At 58.8% G+C, this 21,838-nt stretch overlaps 1 protein-coding gene across 2 annotated transcripts in view; it reads left to right on the top strand.

Moving 5' to 3' along the window:
• Positions 1–21,838, top strand: part of LOC105697688 (mannosyl-oligosaccharide alpha-1,2-mannosidase IA) — a 152,688-nt gene that overhangs the window by 1,090 nt on the left and 129,760 nt on the right. For both annotated transcript variants that reach the window (XM_012421257.1, XM_023432684.1), the window contains exon 2: positions 718–939. In XM_012421257.1, the coding sequence (XP_012276680.1) occupies positions 718–939 (222 nt within the window). The remainder of the gene's footprint in view (positions 1–717; positions 940–21,838) is intronic.

Below are 21,838 nucleotides of genomic sequence, written 5' to 3'. Positions count from 1 at the left end.
GGAGAGGGCCGTGACTTCGAATTTAATGGCGCGACCGGCTGCTTCGCCGATCAAATTCCGTTGCGTGCCGCGACTCGCTCGGCCGGAAACCTCCTTGTAAATTTCGGGAGCCTCGTTTTTCGATCTTTGCTCGCGAAAATGCCATTTTGCGGACGTTTATTTGGCAAATCCGCGTTCACCCTCGCGTTCCTCCTTTTTCGATGCCTTTGAGTGCATTGGCAACGCGGATGTTCCATCGACCGATAAACCCCGAAATAAGCTACGGAAGCTCGGTAACTCGATCGTGCGGCCCAATGGTACACGGTAATGGAAATTAATGGCAATAATTGAACGGTAACGCCCCGCGCCAACAAATTCAAAGCCGTCGTATGAACGATGGCGAGAGATGGCGAGCAAACGTTTGCGCGCCAATGAAACACGAAGAATCGATTGTAACGAACATGGACCTTTTTGCGGACATATTGCGAACTCGTTCGACTCGTCTTGGAAGGAAACATTCCGATCCGCGTCCGGGTGACGGAATTTACGATGGAATGTTTACGTTTCTTTCCGAGCGCCTTCCTAGCGCTAGTCACGGTCGAATCGCAATGGTCGTTCTCGGGAGACGGGGAGAGGGGAGAGGGGAGAAAAGGGAAATCTCCAGATCCACGTGGACTTGGACGTTATCGTTAATAAAATAAAATTTGGAAAAAACGAATAAAATTGGGATAATTGTAGGCGAAAATCGACGAGGAGTACCAGCATCAAAAGACCCTGGAGAAACCGGAAGTGGCTAGGGAGGTTAAGGTGCAGACCAGTAGCTCGCCGTCGGTGATCGGACATCGACAGGGCGTCACCTTCGAGACCGTCCCCCCGGCCCCGGCGGTCAAGCTGCCCCTCGCCGTGGGAGGAGAAGACAAGGACCCGGTCGCCAGGCAAAGACGCGACAAAGTCAGAGAGGTAAGTCTCGTCGAAACGTTGGAAAGGTACCCGCCAGCTGGGTAAAGACCTCAAAACGGAGAAGTCAACGTAAACTTTAAGTCGCGGATAACTCGCCCGCCGGAAAAGAGGTTTGCAAAGATTTGGAGCCGACGTGGCCGATTTCGGTTCCGTCGAGTGATCCGAAGCTTTACAAGTTTTACGGAAAGACCCGATGGAGAGGCATTAAAACGAACGGTGCCTCGATAAAAATGAAAGTTGATTAAAAATGATCGAGTTTCCTTCTCGGTGCGGCCACTTCGTGGTAGGCCATCCGGCATCATTCGGTAGGCATTTTACCTGGCCGAGTGAAAAGCAAGGAAAAGGAAGCGGTCGGGTTACGAGCTCGTTCCGATAAAACGGCCGCGGGAAGGAGAAAGAGGGAAAGCTTCGACGGGATCGCCACGAAATAATGAGCCGCGTGGAGAACTCGAATCGCGTCGAGAGCCAGAGAGAGGGCGAGGGAAAAATAAAGGGCCGGAGAGGGACCGAGGGGGCAGAGAGGGAGATTCCAATTTCCGGGCACAATGCTGGTCGGTCGTTCTCTATGCAAATTGCTTGTATAAAAAAGCATAGGTTCGCCGAGGGGTACGCGGCACTCTCTTCGAGATACGACCTACATACTTTTCGGTCGGTCACCTTTCCCGCTAGATCGGGGCAGGGAAGACTCGAGTCGGACGTTTCGTTCGTGGATTCGGGGATTCAGATCGAGGGAGGGAAGGGCATTTTTCCGTTCTTTCTTTCTTCGCGAAAGTTGTCCCCGTAAAAGCGTGTAGTTTTCGCTCGAGTTGCTTTCCATCTTCCCCCGGAACCGCCTTCGACCGCCGGATGAATCTTCGAAAGCCGCTTCGGCGTCGATACCGGCGTCGATATCGGCCATCGCCGCGGAATGGGTCGTCGAGACGAAGACGTGGTCGCGTTCCGTCTCCTTCCCTCCCTGAATTCAATGTCCGTTGACGCGCGAAATGCGTATCTTTTCCTGTTTATTCCGGACTCGTTATTCAACGTCGTCGAGGACGGCATTAGCTACCGGAATGCCAGGGTTCTTCTCGCGATCTCGACTCGCGACTAAATAATGGCCGAGCTTTTAAGCCCCGGAGACCCTTGAATAAATTAGCGTTAGGAGGTGCACCGGCCTCTGTTTGCTCGGCACAATGGTCGAGCTTTTCGAGCAGTTGCTCGCTCGGTTCGTAAAGTACGTACCGTCCGGCGTTCCTCGGCCGAGTGCGCGATATACGCAGGGATTAACGCCGTTATTGCCGTTATCGACGATATCGATTTATCGCGATCCAGACCCCGCGCCACCCTGAAGGAAAGGGTTCGCGATCGCTCGTCGATCCCGAAGAGGTCGAGTGTCGAGGGTGCGGCGACCCGGGCGAACGATTCGCTTTAATTTCGCGAGCCTCCCCTCGGGGACGTACCGGGCCTCCGCGAGCGTTCGGCTTATCGCGAGGAAATTCCGCCGAGCTTTTGCACCTCGTGCCGACGTTAACGTAATTTATTCGGTATCATGCTCTCAAACGCCAGGAGAGACGGGACGGAAGTCTCGGTAAACCGCCCGAGATCCGGTCTCGGGTCCGACCGAAAATTGAAACTATGAAGTCACGAAGTGCGACGTCGTCCATCGGGCCGGGTGATTTTAATTTTCCGGGGTAAACGATCGATCAATGGCGGACGGTCGGGACCGCGGGATAACGATTCGGCCGTTCGTCGCCCAGGGCGAGAGGCGCGCTCGTTTCGGCACCATTGCGAATATCACGCCGGCGATTCCGGAACGATCTCCGTTCCTGCCGGTTCGACCATGAATTTGGCCTTCCTGGACTCGCTCGGGTCTTCCGCCCGTCAGCCCTCGTCGATGACGCGGGTCAATCGCCGACAAAATAAACCGTCGACTCGGACTCGCGCTCGTGCACGCGTTTCTCCCTTTGCGCTCCGACGAACGATCCGACGAACGATCCGACGAACGAGCAGGCAAGCGAAAGGAAATATTGGCGCTCGCTGGTCCTTCGGTTTGGCCGGGCGGGCAAGAACGGACGCGAGTTGATACGTTTCCGACATGGTCCGAGGTAGAACATTTTCCTCCGTTAAATTAGGTCCGGCCGCGAGGAAGTCTCGTCCGGCTTCTTCCAGGGGATGATTACAAAGTATCGAACTCCGAATAAATCCATCGAAGACGTCTACGGTCGCTCCGAGACCCCGATTTTAATTCCAACGTCTAGACGTCGACAATGGACGGCCCGGGTGGAGCCCGGAAGAAAGCGGAAAGGAAAGGGAGAACGTTTAGACGACAATGGCCTGCATCTCGAACGAGACGTCGGCATCTTTCGCTCGTCCAGGAATGGGTAGAAAGGACGTTCTCTCGTTCCAGTTTCCCGCTGGCTGTCGGGAATCGGCACCCCGGTCGTCGAGCCCTCGGCCCTCGACCCGCCGCGGTACTTCCGCGTTTTCCGAAGGTTCCCGAGGAGGAGTTCCCGCTCGAGACGTCGTAAACGTCTCGCGAATCGCCGACCCCTCGTCGTTGGGTCGACGTTGATCGCCCCGTAGGTGGAATATTATTGTCGCCGGCTTCGGGGCCGGGGCCCCTCTCCTCTCCGATGATTTATGTTCCCGGGGGTGCTCGCCGTCGGACGTCGAGAACGACGTCGGGGCGGGTCAGGTGTCGCGTTCTCACGCGAAGTAACCGTCCTCCGTAACGTACTCGACGAAACAACGGGGGGATCCGCCGTCGTTGTTTCGTTACGCGTCCAACGATGAGCGACCATCGTTGAAGAGGGCAGCGACGCCCTCTTCGACGTTGCGTGCTCGTTACGTCGAGCCGAGTAAATATTTTTTTCCTGTCAGCGAGCCGCGACGACTCGCGAACGGAACGAGGGCCACGTTTAACGGAGAAACGCTTTCGTTTTTTTTCACGAGGCGAAAGGTCGCCGCCGATAGGGCGACAACCAGGAGAGACACTCGAGTACTTTGCGCCACGTGCCAGGGTGTTTTCCTCGAAATTATTTCTTTTTTCCGAGAGCGGCATCTGCGGTTTCGGACGACGGACTCTACTCCCCGTGGACGGCGATTCGAGCTCGGTCCCGAGCCGCGGCTAGAAATTCGGAGCAACGATCGCTCCTTGTCCGGCAGGCTCCTCGCGCCAGGGAGGATCCATCTTTCGGATTTCCCCCTGACGGCACCGCACCTCGGAAATTAATAAACTGCCGTGTCCTCCGTTTTCATTTTCCTCGCCACTCTCGCGTCCCTCCCTCTTCGTTTCCCGGTCCGTCCTTTCGTTCTCTTTGCATCTCATTTTGGCCCCGTCGCCCGTCGTTTCCGCTCGCCTCTTCGTCTCCGGACGGCACGGGCTCGTTCCACTTAATTCTCGTATCCGCGACGCGCGAGAGGAGCTTCTCCGGAAATAATGGCCCAGGCCCGAACTGGCGGGTCCGCTCGGACGAACGAAAGCCACCGAACGATATCCTCTTCGTCCGTTATAATCGCGGATAACTATTCATGAAAACGCCCGCCCACCTTTATAGGGGAAACCGTTTAATTCGTTCCGCGCTAAATACGGCCGAGGGTTTTCGTTTTAATCCCGTCGTTATTCCGCGAGGCGACGCCGATTAATAATCGAATCGTTCTCCGAGCGAGGGCAATTCGACGATTCGACGGAGGACACGAGTATCGCTCTTCGATACCTCCGACTCGTAATGGCGATTTAATGGTCTCCGGCGTGGAATTAAATTTTGAGGAAAATCTCGCTCGGCGGATACTTTCCATGGAAATTCCTCCATTTTCCAAGAGAGCCCCGCGGGGACGTCGTACGTTTTCGGGAAAGCGTCGCGACGCTCTCGGACGTCGTTGCTCTCCTTCGTAGAGAGCCGAGCTCCCACGTGGACGATCGTCCTGGCACGTGCAAACGCGACGCGGGGAAGAAGGAAGGTGGCGGAGAAAGAGGGAGATTCGAGAGACCGCAGGAGTCAAAGGAAAAGTCGGAGACGACGGCACGGATCGCTGTCGCCGATCGAAGCTCAAGGAAACGCGCATCCCGTCTTCGTCGATCGGCCAAAGAGAAGGCGGCTGCGTTCTTTAAACGATTTCCACGGGAGCAATCCGTTCCTTTACACTGGGTTCCGTATGTCTCGCTTGCGAAAGAGACCGCGATTCTTGTCCCTCCGCGTTCGCGTTTAGGCATGGGGTGGAATTTATCGAACATCGAGATACGTTCTCCTTGGGGAGTAGGCATCTAGTGCGGGACGAGCGCGGACGAATGCCGCCGTTTCATTCGATTTGGCTCTCGCGGGTTCGTAATATTCCTCGTGGGCTGGCGACCTCGAGATCGGTAAGCTCCGAACGCGCAACGAGTCTTACCTTGGCCTCGGCCGAGCGGGAGGCCAAGGACGAGAAATATCCCCAGGACATCGCGCACCTCGCGCAGAAGAAGAGGAAGCCGCTCTCGCGCGGGTCGCGAAAGACAATTTTAATATCGCGCGACACGGTAAGCGGGAATTTTTCCTCGTCCTCGAGGACGGTCATTTTATTAAATGCGAGATGTTTCCGTCTCGCCCGGGTCGTCCTCTCTCAGAAATTCCTGGCACGAACAACCGGTACGCGAGACTCCCGAAATCGAGGGCAAATTTTCCGACACCGAATCGTCTCGTCCCGGAGCTGTTCATCTCGCGTGGTATCCGAGGCTCACGAGGGAACGTCGCGTTCTTAATCGACGGGGTAGTTTTCCCCCTCCCGTTTCTCGGCTTCCTTCATCCGGCGGGTTTTTAGATTTGAAAAATCTGGGGGCAAACGAGTCGCGACAGCGGAGGCGAGACGAGCGAACGAAGCAGGGAGCGGGAAATGTAAAAAAAAAAACGGATGGGACCTACTTTTAAAATTTGGTATCGCGGTCGTATTTTGCCACCACCCCGACACCTTCTCCTCGCGCGGAAGGATTCCGGGGATTTGCCGGGACACGCGCGACCGCGAGGAACTCCCTAAGCAACTTAGCGACTCCCGACCTGCCTCTCGGGGAATTATCGGATGGCAACGGGCGCTCCGTTCCGGTAAACGATCGCAAAATGTCCGGCCGAATTTTCGACCAACGAGGTGAAGCTGCATTTTAATAATGCACTCGGGAATGAGAAACGTGGCCCGGCTGCGTGGAAATTTCGGCATGCGCGATCGGGCACGACGTGTCCGCCCCTCGAATCTAGATTTTCCACCTCGTTTTGCTCCGGATGGGCAATTTCTGCTATTTCTGATCGGGCTGGAGCTCGGACAGCCGGGATGGATTTTCGGAAAAGAGTTTACGCGGCGGGTTTGCTCTAATCACTTCCGACGACGGACGCGCTCGCGTTGGCCAATCGGTACTTTCGATAAACGCGTTTATCGATGCCGATCGACGCCGGATGAACGATATCGTTCTTACGGCGGAGATTCGCGCGGGTCGCGTTATCGGCGAATCGGCGAACCGGAATTATAACGGTTTGCCGATAATTTATTCGGGCCGCACGCGGCGCGGGCCGTCGAGCTATCCACGTGGATATCGTCGCGACCCGTTAAACCTCCGGCGCCGCCAGAGCCACGCATTTCCTACGGTTTTTCATTTCATTTCATATGTTTTGGGAGCTCGCGATGAATATTCCAAAGAGGGGTGCTCGCGATCGACTAACGGCCACCGAGGATTTTGGGGAAAAGTTTGCGTGGCGTATTCGTTCCGATAACTCGGCGAAACGGGCACGCGAGCCCAACGGCCTGGACGAGCTGACTCCGGAATTCGGTGGCCCCGGGTCCGGTTCGTAACTCCACGGATGGCCGGTTAAAGGCCGGTTAAAGGCCGGTTAAAGGCCGGTTAAAGGCCGGTTAAAGGCCGGCTATCGACGCCACCGACTCGCGTCTTCTTCCCCCGTGCGGATATTCGATCGATCGTTCGGACCGGTCGGGAAAGGCGGGCGAAATTTCCCGAAATCCCGGTGGATCGCTCTCGCCTCTTTCTTTGTTTCCCGTGCTTCGCCAATTTGATTTTCCGGCCCGCGACCCGACGGTTTCTCATGGCCAAAGCGAAAAAGCCGGGACGTTTGTTTCGCGCCGCGGAGCTTCCCAGGGGTGTCCGGTCGCGGCGCTTCTTTCTCTCTTTTTCGTCGGCGGGTCCTTTTGAACGAGGGGCGCCGGGAACGTCGCGATTGTCCCACGCCCGGGAACGCGGACGCGTATTTCGACGAGGGCACCGCGTCGGCCGTTCCGCCGGCGATAGGCGGGATTTAACGGCGTTACAGCAATTTCGGAGCCGTCAATTCGGGGAATTGCGCTACCCGACAAACGCCGGCCGATTGGTGCGTCATTAAAAGCTTTTAACGAAATTTTTGCGAGTAACGCGACGTTGATGCGCGTATCGGGCCGCCGACCTTTTTTTTTTTTTTCCTTTCCGAGGCCGAATGCCGCGACCGCCGTTTCCCGTTACGGCGGATAACCGGCCATCGCCGAAACGCTTCCAAACGCTTCCATTTCGCGTCCGATCCAATGAAAGCCCGCTGCATTCCTGTAAATACAGCCAACGAGCCGGTCAGCGGGTGCATTCGTTAAGAAGGGAATTCCCGCGTCCCGCGGCTTTGCACCGAATTCATTATTATTCCGATTCCGAGCGTTTCTCGTTGAATCCCGCGCAAAACCATTATTCCCCGCTGGGCGGGACGTCGCCGACCATTGGTCTTTTTAACGGAGCACCGCGAATACCGCGGTTCTCGTTTCGGGAAGAAGTCCGAGAAGTCGATCGAGTCGGATCGTCTATCGGACGAGGAGGAACGCGGGGAGCCCCGGAAACGAAATGCCGATCGAAAGCCGACTGGCGCGGAGAAGAGGGACTTTCCACAATTGACGTTCTCGTGGTCGTTTTTCGGAGAAATATTCCCTGCTCTCTTTTCCCCGTTCGCTTCGGGCATCGAGTACGAGACATTTTTCCCGTGCGCGAGAAAGGCGCGGAAAAGGGGCGAAGTACGAGCGGTAGTCGATTTAAGACTCGTCGCGAGTCAGGTTCGAAACGGCGCCGATAAGAGCCTGGCCGATAAGGACGGAGAAGTTCCCGTGAACGGGGTGGAATAAAATTAAGGACGTCGTACGCCTTATCTTGGACCAACTTAAGGCGGAGGCCGCCGAGTTGACTTTTTTCTTCGACCGACTCGTATTCTATGAGGCCATTAAGGACGTTAGAATATTCAAATACGACCGAAGGAGAGGAAAACCTCCCGAGAGAGCCATTTTGGTCGAGATTGGACGTATCGGCGCGTACACCACATCGTTACGTCTTAATTGTAACCTTAATTCGAGCCATTCGTTGTTCGTCCCGTCGTTATGACATTTGACACGTAACGTCCTCGTACGCGTTGAATAATTTCATGGTAAAATCACTCGGGAATAAAAAAAAACACGTCGAACGAAACGATGTCATCCATCGGGTGGAAAATCGCGAGGGTACCTCGAGTCGGGTCGATTTCGGTGGCTCGAGCGAACGGAGGAAGGAACAACGATCGAGAAAATTCAGGACTCCCGGAGAATCGTTTCCCAAGAAATAACCGAGTTACTGCTTAATATCCGGTAAAATTTAAGCATAGGGCCGATTTATCAAACGCGGTTATCGTTTTCTGCGAGAGCGGACGGCTTAAAAGGCGAAATACGAGAGGCGCAGCGATAAAACGGTTTAACGTAATAACGATTAAGCTCGGCGAGACGTAATTGTACCTGCTGCCGGATTAAATCCCACCGAAGACCCGGAAGTCCAGGAACAAGCCGAGACGGCCTCGAATATCCGCTTTTCCTCGAGATTTCCGGGCTCCCGTTACGTCGGAAGCGGGAGAAACTTTGATCGATCGTTTAATTGGTCGATGGGATAATACCACCCGATGTTCTTCTCTTTTCCCTCTTCCCCTGGCATTCGCGCGGAAACTTTGAAATCGCGAGTTCGGAGTTCGTCGAGAAAGGCTTCGGCGGCTTGATTTAAGCGACGTCTTAATTGGGTCTCGACTAACAACGGCGGCGCGTCCACCGATCGACTCTCGGCGCGGCACCTTTTCCTATCCCGCATTTCTCGTCGCCATTTTTTCCGAGGAAGATGCGGTTTCGGTGCTTTTCGGGTGGCCCGGTCTTCGTTAAAGTTTTTCCGTATCCGCATTCGTTTCGGCATCGATGCCTCTGCTACCGCGGCGCGGCTCTCGTCGAACTCGAGCCGATCGTACGCAGGACGAAGATCGCTCCTTATTGGGCAATAAATTCCCGTTGACCCTCCTTGACCCTCCCTCGGTATTACTCACTTCGTTACCTCGTTTACAGCGGGGTAAAATCGCGCGAGGTGGGGGCGGGCTCCGCGCGATAATACCTATCGCGATTGAAACGTTACGAGCCATTAAGCTCTCGCCGGTGCTGCCTCCAATTGATTTTTCGTCGCGACCGCTGCAGCGAAGCTGCACTTTCCCTGCTTGCGCGGCAGCTGCCAAGTCGAAAATAAAACGCCGCTCTACTAAAAAAATCGACCTCGATTCGATAAACGTTTGTCCGAAACGGGGATAGGTACGTTGCACCCTACGAGATTCGCTCTCGTATCCTCGTCTTCGTTTTCCGCGAATTGTAGCGAATCATAGCGAATGCAAGGATAACTTGCGTTTCTCGTTGACGGGATCATCCCGGGGGTCCCAGGGGTCCCGGGGATCCCGGTCATCGCGACGCTTTCGATCAGGCGGATGTAGGGCGAAAGTTCACGGTGCTTCTACGGCCTCTCGTCGGTCCGGATCCCAGAGATGACCCGCGAGTTTGCAGAATTTCCACGTTCCTTTCCCGCGCGCCCATTTTCGGCCTAGCGAGGAAATCCCGGTAGCCCAGCGATCGATCTCCCGGGTATCCGGAAATAGGGCCCACCCTCCCTCGCGAGAGCGGAAGGTGTCGTTCGGCGAGGAGCATTTCCGCGGATCCTCCGAAAGGGTCGTCGCGGCAGGTTGGACCGTAATTTCCCATCGGAGGGCTCCCCGAATCCCCTCGGCTCGGCGCCTCGGCCGTTACGAGAAACCTTATAATTAAAACGTAATCGCTCGTTGGGCCACCACCGCGGAGCGAAACCTAATTGCCGTTTACGCGGGGATACGAGGTAAAGAACGCGAGCGAAATTCCTTCCCGCTGGGCGATAAGATTCCATCGCCCGGACCGATTTATTTCCACCGACCGCTGTACGGACCGAACCATTAAACGGGACGTTAACTCGGCGGATTATCGTCACCGGCTGTTTATCATTTCGAAAACGATCTCCGGCACTCCGGAGCGTTATAAAATTCCGACTCGACCGTATCCGGCGGAGTCGTTAAAAACGAAGGAAAGAGTCCGCCCCGTCCTCTCCCGGCGCGGCAGCGAGAGGTTCCCAGGTCCGCCGTCGTCCGCGGTAATCACGGAGAGTAGACCGGAGCATCCGGACGCGACGGGTTCTCGGAGGGTCCGAAAGTCGAGGCGAGGACGGGTCGATCTCTCGAATCGGCGGGGAGGAGAGGGCGTTATCGGATTACCTCCGCCGGGCACGTATCGCGTATAATCCGAGAGCGTTGCGTCGATACGTCTATGCTCGAGCGAAATTCGCCACCCGGAGGCGCTCTTTGTCTGGCTTCGGGCCGTTTCGAATTCGACGCGGAGCCCGAGTCGTCTCCGAGTCCGCTGCCATCTTGGATTCGTGCCATGGGCGACGAAAGCGTCCCTCGAGACCGGAACCGATACCGGACGGAGCGACCGCGTCCGGGGAGCCGGAGGAACTTCGCGGCGACGACCGCTAGACGACGCTCGCAAAGGGGATCTCCCCGTTTTTTTCCAATGTCCGCCGCCTCGGCACCGGGCGTCGCAGGGCGTCGCAAGGCCGTGGGGGAACTCGGCCGGAGCCGCGTCTCCTCGAGCGCGGCGGTAAAGAATCGACAATCAACCAAATCGCATTTGAATCGGATGCTCTTCACCGCGACGATCGAGTTTAGCCGAGACTCGAGTAAATTAGATCCCGCCGAGTCGGCGAAATCGCGTTTTCTCGTCGCGAGGAAGGAGAAGGATATCGCGGCGAGGACCGAACTCGGCCGACGCCCGGCGGGACGTCGGACGTCGGTCTCGGGACCCCGAAGGCGACGGAGGAAGCCGAGATTTACGGTTCCCGACGACCCCACCCGAAGCCGCTCTCTCTCTCCACCGATAGCGAAAGCAAATTTCCTGCCATTTTACGGCTGGGGTATAAATTCAAGCGACGCCGAGGCGGGACCGTCTTCCTCGACCTCGAAAGCCGTCCGGGAGGAAGGGCAGAATCGGGGGCGATCCGGGACGCGAAACCGAGGAGGGCGAGACTAGAGCCCGTCCCGGCGCTAGTCGGAGCGATTCCGACCGGCACCCCGCGAGGACTCGACGCTCTCGGCCTCCGCCGAGTCGTCCGGACGACGAAAGGAGGTCGCCGAGGGCAAAGCGAAGAGGAGGACGCCGCGACAGGCGGACGTTAACGAGCGGAAGGAGAAAGAGAGAGGGCCGACCGAAGCATTGTTTGCGACGCGGTCGAAGACCGCTCTCCTAAGATCTCGGTCGCGGCCGCCTTTGGTCCTTTGTTTCCGCCTCCGGGCTGCTCCCTCGACCCGCCCTCGTCTCCCGGTCCTTCCGCCGCGCCCCCAAAGATTATTACGCCGGCGTATAATTACCGGTTACTTAGCCGTTTTCTCTCGCCGGGGCGAAGAGCGCGACCGAGACGAACCCCGATATCGCGCCTTTCGACCTTCCCCTCCGTCGAGACTCGTCGACGGCTCCCTTCTTCTTTCGGCCAGGGTCTCCGTCTCGGTCCCGCCCGCCTCGAGGACGTACGCGAGGCGTCTCGACGCGTTCTTCACGGATTCCAAAGGGCGTTCGTTAGTACCGACTCTCCGTATACGAGACGCGTTGCGACGTCTAGCCGGAGTCCTCTTGAAACCCCGCGGGTCGGCCCCGCGCGGCCCAAAATTCGGAGATCGGGGGGGCCGAAGCCGACGGAACCGCGCCACCGAGGACAATGAGAAACCCCGCGTTAATATTCGCGGCATGCCTCTCGCTCCTCCCCTCCCTTTCTCCTTTCCCCCGAAGCTACGTATACGCGGCCGTCTCTTTCCGCGACTCCCTTGGCGAGGCTTTCGCCCGGCGGCGACTCGTGCATCGGATCGCGATCGCAACGGTCTCGTTAACGACCGGACCCTCCGCTTCCCTCGCCCCGCCGCTCCCCTTTCTCCCAATCGGGAGGGGGAGGACGAGCTTCGATTTCAGGAGGCGACCTCTCTTGCCGTCGGAGTCGCTTTCCCGGTCGTCGAGTCGGTCGCCTCCGGGTTCTTCGAGTATTTCCGCGGAGATACTCGGGGAAAATCGAAGGTCGACCTCGAGGGGAGTTTTTCGTGGCGCGAGTCCAAGAGGAGATCGCTCTCGCCTCGGCGCGACCTTCTCGCGAAGTCCATCCAGCCGGTTCTTGCTCTTCCTCCCGGTTCTCGGTCACGGTCTCCCTGCCGTTTCCTCCCCCTGTCCCGCGGAGCAGGAGAGAGAGAGGCGGCGCGTCCGCGGAATCTCGAATGTCTGCTTTGCATTCCGCGGCGATCTCTCTCCGCCGGCAATGCGCAACGGTTACGCCGGATTGCTGACTGGGAAATTTATTCTTCAAGGTTCGGGCACCCGGGTGACGCCGGTACCGCATCGCGCGGGCCATTTCGTTCCGGCTTTCTTTCCTCGCCTCCACTTTCCCCGGATGGCGCGTATATTTCTCGTCCCGTCGCGGCTTAATCCGGAAGCGAGATCGCTCTCGAAACCGCAGGGTCGCGGCCTGCGAATCCGCGCCCGTTTCGAGGCGACGGTCGTCGATATCCGGAACGCGTCGACGTCGGTTTTTCCGGGAGCTTCCATCGCGCGGTCTCGACCCCGTGAAAACACGAATTAGAATGCCGCGAGCCGGCGTTAGACCCTCCTATGGAGGAAAACCGCCTCCGGCCGCACTCGGACCGCGATAATTGAACGTACATCAAGGGCCGGCGACAGACCGGATTATTCCGCGGCGCGATTCAAGCCTCTTCGGGGATCGCCGATATAAATTCGGTAATGCCGTCATTAGGGTCCCAATTGAAAATACCGAGCGTCTATTAAAGCCTAAGGAACTAAGATAATTATCCGGGCGGCGGGCGCTCGCCCCTCCGGCCGCATCGTTCGGCTTCTTACCGACCATTCCGCTCGGGCCGCATCGGCGACGCGACGCGGAAGTCGCCGGGCGCGGCCGGTCCCACGGGAGGCGGTCGCGCAACGAGGAATTCCGGCACGGCCGGACGCACGGTTTCGGGAGCGCTCCGTAAAAAGGTTAAACTACGTTTTTCACGGTGCGTTACATTTGTCGGATACCTCGCCGCGGGAGCGGCACCCCGGCGGAGCCACCGACGTCCTCGGGAACGCCCGCGGCCGCGCGGTGGTGCCGCGCATTCCTCGGGACCGCTGCCCCGAGGGGCCCCGTGTCGGCGTCGTCGCCAGACTCCGGGGAAAAAAGCTCTTCCCGAAACGGCCCCGCTCTACCCGGCGAATAAAGCGCGTTTTCGCGGCCGGATCGATTCCTGCGAGGACTCTCCCACGGACTCGGATCCGGGATCGCTTACCGATTCGCGTCGGTCACGTCCTGGGTCGCGTCGTCGTTTACGAGCTGCGTAATGACCGGCATCTCCTGCGTCTCCGGGGCCCTCCGAGAGGCGTCCCTTTCGCGAGCCCGTTCGAAGACGATCCGCGGGCCGACGACGAGAAGACGTTCTCTTCGACTCTGCGAGCGTTCCCGCCGTCGGGATGGAATTCCCGTTTCGGGCGTCGGAGCGGGTCGAGAGGGGATCGATCGGGTAATTGGCGTTGCGCCCCGGGATACGCGTCCGATGTACCCGCGAGCATGTCGCACCTCGGGTACATCGCGTAGAACGAGACGTTACATCGATCACCGCGGGAATCGGCGGTCGTTCGCCCGAGGAGTCGACGTCGAGGACCTATTCCGGGTCCTCGGGGTCCCGATCGGGGACGAGGACGGAGATATCGGCGGAGATTATCCCGCGATCTCGCGCGTTCGAGGGCCGACAACGCGGACGGCATAATTCGTTTCGCCTCGAGACTCGGCGCGAGCGCACGGCCCGGGCAAGAACTTCATCCCGGTGGACCGGTCGCAAAAGGAGGCCCAAAACCGTCTCGGAGATCGCTCGTCGGACCGCCTTCTTTCGCCGAGAAAAAGGAAGCAGCCGTCGGTTACACCGAGATCGGCCGATTTTGCGGCTATTTTTTCGATCCCTCCTCTCTCGGCGCGTCGAGTCGAGATCTCTCTTCCCGGATTTTCGGGACGCCGCCGTCCCCGCTGCCCGGAACGAAAACCGGGACGCGCCCGGGGCGGCGGTAAACGTAAGCCTCTCGTTATCGGACGGCAGGAGAGACGTCGTTTCGCGGCCAATTCGCGGCTCGCCCCGAGGGGAGCCCGAAGGAAACGGGCCGTTCCATTTTCCGCGAAGGCTCTTCGACTCGACGGTCCTTTCGACCCCTCGACTCGGGCGAAAAGAATTTCGAGGCGATCCGTCGGACGAGAGTCCACCTTGGCCGCGAAAATCCGACGAGGAGGGAATTTGCATACCGCAAATCCCCGGAAGCCGGGGACCTCGAGAGGAGGGTCACCGAGTGTCCGGGAATCTTCGGTCTTCCACCCTTCGCCGACTCTCGAGGTTCCCTCGGGCTTTCGTCCCGTTCCCGTGCCCACGGAAAAACGGCTCCCGCGATGACGACGACGGCGAGCGGGAAGAAGACCGTCTCGAGAGGCACTTCGCTCACCGCGAACAGGGCCACCGGAATCGATCCGGGGCCGAGTCGGCGACTCTCTTCCGCGGACCCTTTGGGCAGCGACTTCTGCCCTCTGCCCTCTGCCCTCTCCCGGCTCGGGTCGCCGCTCTTTCGACGCTCTTCCGACCTCTTCCTTTCCTCGCCACTCGACGACCGCCCCGAGGACGACCGACGGGACCCGTCCAAGGAGTTGCCGACGGAGCTCGGAGCTCCTCGTCCTCGGAAAGAGCTCGGGCGACGAGTTCTCTTCCTCGGCCGTTTCTTGAGGGCCCGAGAAAAAAATAAACGTTGACTCGCCCTCGCTCGATTACCGCCCGATCCTCGTTTCTCGAGAACACCGGCCTTTCGAGGGAATCGCTCGATCCCCCGGCGAGTCGACGGAGACGCGCCCGTAATCTCCCCGCGGAGAGGGCGGCTCGAAGATCCTTCCGCGATCGTCCCGCCGTTTCCCTATCACGGGATTCTTCCCCAGGGATCGGAGTTTATCGGCGGTCGTCCCCGGGAACCTTGACCAGGGCCCATCAGGCTTAACTTTCCCGGACCTCGGCCGACCCTCTCCGACGAACCGTGCGAACCCGGGCATTCGTTCTCCTCGGCCAGGTAACGACGATCGATCCACCGCCCGACCGGGGAATCCGCGGATCCTCCGCCTCTTGCTGCTAGCTCGAATGGACCAAAGCCGACGATCCTTCGGAAGAGGGTCCTTCGATCCGCTCTGTTCGCGGAGGGACAGGGGCACCATTTTGCGATGGATCCCATTAACCGGCGATAGCTTGCAAAGCAACCGCCGTTTACCATTTAATGCGCACGATCCGATTACGCGCGGTTAAACTCCCACAACCGGGTTACCGGCTCGAGATCGATCGATCACTGATCGGCATGGCCCTTTGTTGGCCTCGGAACGTTTTCGCATCCCTCGCGTGCACGGCGATTACGGGAGGATCCAATCGCCTTCGCTTCCGTTCTCGCGGAGGTCTTCCAGGACGCGTTTCGGGGGTCAGGAGGAAGCATCGAAACGACCGTCGAAACTCGCCCGAAAGTCTCGTTCGATGCGCGAGAAATCGATTCCTCGATGCCCGGACGCGTTTATCGACTTGTACGGTGAAATTAACTCCGCGGTCGCGCAAAGAGAGACGCATATATTGCGATTCGGAGCCTTAGGTTGCATAACGCGTAACGGGTACGCGTTACATGGAATAGCTGTAATCGATACCAGGACGGGTATCGCGACGTGCGCCACGTTTGAAGATTAATTGATCCTGTATTTGCGGATGCGAAACGGTCGCTCCTGAATTTACCGCTTGCGCGATGGGCGAGGTGACCCTCGGTCGCGACCCGAAGAGCGAAAAGTCCGGGACGTTTTGCGAGGCCTCGATCGAGGCTCTCGCCCGAGAGAGATATCGCCTTAAACCGCCTTACCGAGCGACGGGGTAGGTGACTCACCGGCGGATAATTCCATCCCAAGGATCCGTCCGCGGTCCGGCGACGACCTTTCGAGCGAATTCGTCCAGCCGCTCCCCCGTCTCCTCCTAGGAAAACGGCGACGGGGGTCGCCCGATGCGGACGGAAGATGCGATCCCTTTCTCTCTCCGGCTCGGAAAATCTCGCCGAGTCGGAGGAACCGAGAGCCGCGGCTTCTCCGGTTTCGGGCCATCGCGGAAACTCGCCTCCCTCCGTGCAGCAGTTTCCCCGGGCTCGCCACAATGTGCCCCGACGTGGGGAACTCGCGGCTTGTAATTAGAACAACGATCGCGCCCGGGTTGCTCCTTGCACCGCAAACTCCGCAATTGGCGCGCCGCGTGCAATTATCGCGACTCGCGCTTTCGGCTAAGGCTTGCCGAGAGAGTCGACGACGTTCCCGGATCTCGTTAGCGTCGGCTACGCGGGACAAGTTTCCGCGTCTCCGGTCGACGAACTCGTCCACTCGCGCCCACTCGCCCCCACTCGCCGGCGGACAGAGCGACCGATCCTCGCCTCGAGGAAGAGGCCGCCGGGCCCGGGGCCCCGAATAAGCCAAGGCCGCTGGGGTGGATTACGGGCCCTTTCGAGGTTTTCGTCGAGGCGTCCCGACAGGGGACCCTGGATTCGGGCCCAGGACCTCCTAGACCCGGGGAAGAAGGGAGCCGTCTTTGGGAGGAGGAAAGCTGCTAATGCGCGAGGACGTCCATGTAGACCGTCGATCGGCTTAAGTCGCCCTAAAGAGGCTTAAGAGCCGGACCGTGGCTCTCCGCCTCGCGGAGAGTGCCCGGGAAGGAGCGCGGTCCGGGTCGGGAAGCGACCCGTCGGTGGTCGACCTCGGCGTCGCCCCCCAGGAGAAAGGGTTCGAGGGTCTTTGAGTAATTAACGACTCGTCGGATCGGCGTCGACGAGGAGGACGATTAATTCCCCGCCCCTCGACCGCCGTCACCTCCGACGGCTCGTAACGAACGGCGTCGACGCGACGGAGCGAACCTTCGGGCCGGGGCGGACGGTAAACGATTTCCCCGGGGCACCGGGAAGAATCACGTCGGGACGTTTCTCGAGAGGAATCGCCGAGTCATCCGATCCGCGGTATCTTTCCACGCTTTTCCGGGATGGGTTTACGGCGCGTACTCGCGAGGCACGTAAATCCAATCCGCGATAGAGCCGACGACGCGGACGAGGGACGGAGCCGAGCGCCGTCCGAACGTCGGGGATTATCCCGGGAAGGGAAGAAGTCGCGATCGCGACGTCCTTAAGGAGACAAATCCCCGAGCGGGAAGAGGAGGGCGGCCGATCCGCGGAGTGGAGGCGCGCGCGAATTTACGGACTCGGGGCGGGACGCGTCGGTGGAAACGTCGAATCCGGGGGAAACGAAATAATAAATAACGACGGTGATTCGGTGGCCCGACGAGCGCGACCGGCGGATCGGGGAGAGGCCGACGGGTGGTCGGATAAACGGTCCTTTATGCCGGGGGACGGGTCCGGGCGAGAGAGGGGAGAAGAGAGACGTTTATTACCCGCTCCGGGACTATATCTCCCGGGCGCCCGAGTGCTCGCCCGGTAATACCCGCACCCGGGAAAATGGGAAATGACGAGCCGGACTTTGTCTTTTCAAAATTCTCGTATTAAAACCATCGATTAGAGTCCGCGGATTTATGGGCTTCCATCGAGCAGCTTTAGCGGCTCGCGCGATTCCGTCGGAGTAAATCTCCCGAAACGGAAAATTGCCCTTTCGCCGTCCGCGGCCGATTCCGTCGGTCGTTCCGTCGGTCCGGGACGCCTCTCGGCGGATGCGATTTTCCTCCCCGTCGTCGTTCCTCGGTTAGGACCAAATCGCTCGATAGGCGCGGGGCCGTTCTCGCGGATTTCTGGGATTTCTTCGAGGGGGGTCGCGGACGGCCGCGACACGAGCTCGTCGGCGTTCGGTCCCAGGATCGCGCGGAGGAGCGGCCGCCTTCCGCCCCGCGGGGTCCCCGAACTTTGGCGTTCCTCGAATTCCCTCCGATAAATATCCATCCGAGGCACTTACGGGAACGAATTCTCCTTGACCGGGTGATTCATGCGGCAAACGATCGTTTCCGTCCGGGCCGCGGTATTCGTGCTCCTTTCGAGCTCCGAGGAGGTCGTCGAGGATTCCGCAATTTCCGGGCGCGGAATGGCTCCGCGACGCGGATCCCTTCCTTCCCGACGGATTACTTTAGCACGGCGAGTTTCCGCGATTTAATATCGCTCGGACGAAGAAGTTCTCAACGCGCCGGGGCGAAGCCGGACGGCGCGGAGATTCGCAATCCGCGGCGATCTCGATTAAGGGGTCGCGCGGTCGGGGGCGGGAGAGGAGAGAAGAAAGGAGGGAAAGGAGCGACGACGACGGACCGGGAATCGCCGTCGAACGATATTCCTTCTCCGGGGGAAAGGGGGCCGCAAATTTAATATAGCCTCGTTACGCGGCTCGGCTCCCCGTTGCGGACCGCAACGGCGCAATAAAAGGATCCGACGCGGAATCAAAGCGAAATAAAAATCTCCTCTCGAGACCCTTGTCACCTTTTTATTCGAGAGGGGTGCCGTTCGGGGTAGCGGCGCTCGCCCTCGAGGACGTCCCGAATTCCGAGGAGGCCGGCGCGTCTCGGCTTCTGGAACACCGCGGGTTGTCTCGTTAGGTCGCGTTTTACCACGGAGGTGAATAAGGCGAGGAGGCGTTAAAGGTTCCGCGATTCGAGACCCCTTACGCGACGGGGACTCGCATTCCTCGGTAACGTCGCGGCATACCGAGACGTACCTCGGCACGCTTTCTTTCCCGCTCGCAACCTCGCCTCACCCGGGGGAATCCGGAGAGTAACCTTTCCGATGCGAAACGTTTTCGAAGGGAGCGATCAATGGTCGCCCCGACTGAGTCTCTTCGCATAGACGTTTCGTTAATTTCCTCAATTTCTGTCCACTGGCCTCCCGTGACGCTCGAGGGGCCGGTCGTCGTCCCGCGGAATTTCCCCGAGGACCGCTATCGGGATCGAGCCGGGAAAGAGGGGGTCTTCTCGTTCACCGTCGCGACGGGGGATTTCGACCCAAATTTCCCCTACTCACCCCTCGGTTCCATCGGGCTTACTTTTAGTCAGGGCTTTGCCGTTTCTTCGGCGCGTGATACGCCCGCACCCGCGATCGACGAACCGCGGTTTCGAGACACGACGAGAGAGGCAAAAAGTCTCTGTCCGGGGGTGGGAAAAAAAAAAAATTCGGTTCGAGTTCGGCGACCAACGGGTGATTTCACGACGGTGCTCGAGGTTCGGGAACTCGTTCGAGCGAACGATAGCGACGAATTGCAAAAGCGATCGATCCTCGGGAAACGAGAAGTCGCGGGCAGGTCGTCATGCAAATTCACGGTGCCGTTGAAACGAAACGATGAATAAAGATGGTCGTCGACCCTCCGGGTTTTCTTTGGCACCCTTTCCGCTCTCGCCGCGGCGTAAGCACCCGCGTTTCGCGGGAAACGTCGAATCCTCGGTGCTCGTCCCACTTTTTTTCTCCTCTTTTCCCGCGAACGACGAGGGCACGCGTATAATTAGAGAAAGAAACCCTTCCGCGTTTCGCTCTCCGGATAGCCTTCTTTGGCTGCGTTCCAGCCGGAACGACCCCGGTCCGGCCCGAGATTGGCCGGAAAATGGTCTGCGAGATGGAGTCGAGGGGGGCGAGAGGGAGGCGAGGGAGGTCGTCGGGAAGTTCGGCCGGACTCGGGGTATCGAAAGGTGAGGCTCGTTAGACGGAAGACGGCAAGTACCCGGGTGGAGGACGTAGTTTACAAACGCGGCACGGGCCGGTGGGCCTTAAACCTTAAGGCTCGTTTAACGGTTCATTAGCTGCGTGTTTGCCCGGACTCGGAACGAGTCCGGAGAGCACTCGGTTTGCTCGGAGTCTTAAAACTCCTCCCGGGAGGGCCGAGCCCGTTAAGGCTGGCTCGAATGCGCCGCGTCTCGTCCGGATATCCTCCGAGGACCGATCGCGATCGTCCGGGAAATTAAATCCCGTTCCCGAGGCCGAAAACTCCCGCCCACGTGCCGCGCGACTCGATTCCTCGGCATTCCCTCGGAAAACGTACTCGCGCCCCCGGGAAAGGACGAGAGTCGAGGAGTCGGCAATTTTGAAGGACGCTTCGCGAGGATCCGTCGATCCGGCCTCGACCCGGAACCCGATTACTGCCCCGGCCTAGGCGACTCGAAGCTCGACGATAAGACCCGAACTCTCGTCGAGTCCCCGACCGACCCTTCCCCAGACTTTACCTTCCCCTTTTGGTATCGAGCGAGAGTAATTCGTTGCGGGGCTCGCCGCCATCCTCCGTCCCCCGAGGCTCTCCTCTCCGCGGAGCGCCGCCCGGTCGGGAGCAAACGCGGCGAATAACTTCCGCGCATCCCATTTGCTCGGAAAATTACGTTTATACGGTTGGCCCTGCGCGGGGCCCGCTCGATGCATCGTTTCCTTGATTTAGGACGAGAGAGGAGCTCGAGGCGACCGCCCGAAATATACCGCCGTCCTTTGGGAAAGCGGCCGCGTTCGTCGCGATTGTCGGCGCTTGGCGCACCGACGACGAGCCGACGATCCCGCCGATTATTGGCGGAATTTAAGAGTCCTGTTTAGGATACGCTCCGCGGAGAAAGTCCGTCCGCCTGGACCGCACATGTCGCTCGAGGGTTTTCCGAATTAGGCTGTCTTTTGGGCAAGGGCGGCCATAAGTTATCTCCAATGACCGACGTAAATCAGTGGTTAAACTCAGCGAGGGTCTCTTTACTGGTTTATTGCTTGATGACGGAGACGTGCTTGAAAAATTCTACGGAGTTTTAGGCAACCCTCTTCAGGGAATTTATGGGCGCACTTCTGCGAACTACCCTGCGATCGGAAACTCACTCGGCGACAATGTTGCTCCCCACCCGAAGGCAAGACGCAGGGGAAGTGTCTTGCTTAACAACCAAAAAGCTCAGTTCAACTCAGGCTTCGGTTAACTCAGGACGTCATCGGGACGCTCCTTCACGGCTTCACTTCGGCTATTTCGGCTATTCACGGCTTTTTCGGCTATTTCACGGCTAGGCTCATCATACTTTGATAGCCTCTCTAGACTAGTTAGCTTAACTTCTTGCGCTAGTCCGCGAACAAAGACGGATACTCGTTAGTTTTATTCACTCGCGTGATCGATAATTAGAACAACTTCATTCCGCGGATCCCGATCGAGTTCAAGTTCGGTTAGGATCTCGCGCCACGCGGTCTAGTACAACCGCGTACAGAACAAGTCCGCTCATGTGGGACCCGAGACCCTCGCTTCGTTCGCCCTCGGTGAATCGCAACGAGACGGACCGCGACGTCGGCTGGGCGTTAACCACCGAGCGGCCCGTTAACGGATCGACGGATAATTCCGGCCGCGAACGACGCGCGCACGAGCGCCTGCCTCGAATCACGCGGATTCGTATCGATGCCTCGTCGATACCCATAATTAGCTTAACCACTCGACCCGAGCCGATCGGCTCCCGGCCGCCGCAAAACCGTAGGAATATCCGTCCGGGTGCCGCTCGATCCCCGTCGAATCGAGGTGCCTCTCTTTCGGCCGGTCCGGCCCCGGGTCGAC

The sequence above is a fragment of the Orussus abietinus genome, unplaced genomic scaffold (genome assembly GCF_000612105.2).
Source record: "Orussus abietinus isolate OABI.00-Male unplaced genomic scaffold, Oabi_2.0 scaffold39, whole genome shotgun sequence".
Classification (NCBI taxonomy): Eukaryota; Metazoa; Arthropoda; class Insecta; order Hymenoptera; family Orussidae; genus Orussus; species Orussus abietinus.
This window is presented reverse-complemented; position numbering and strand designations above follow the sequence as displayed.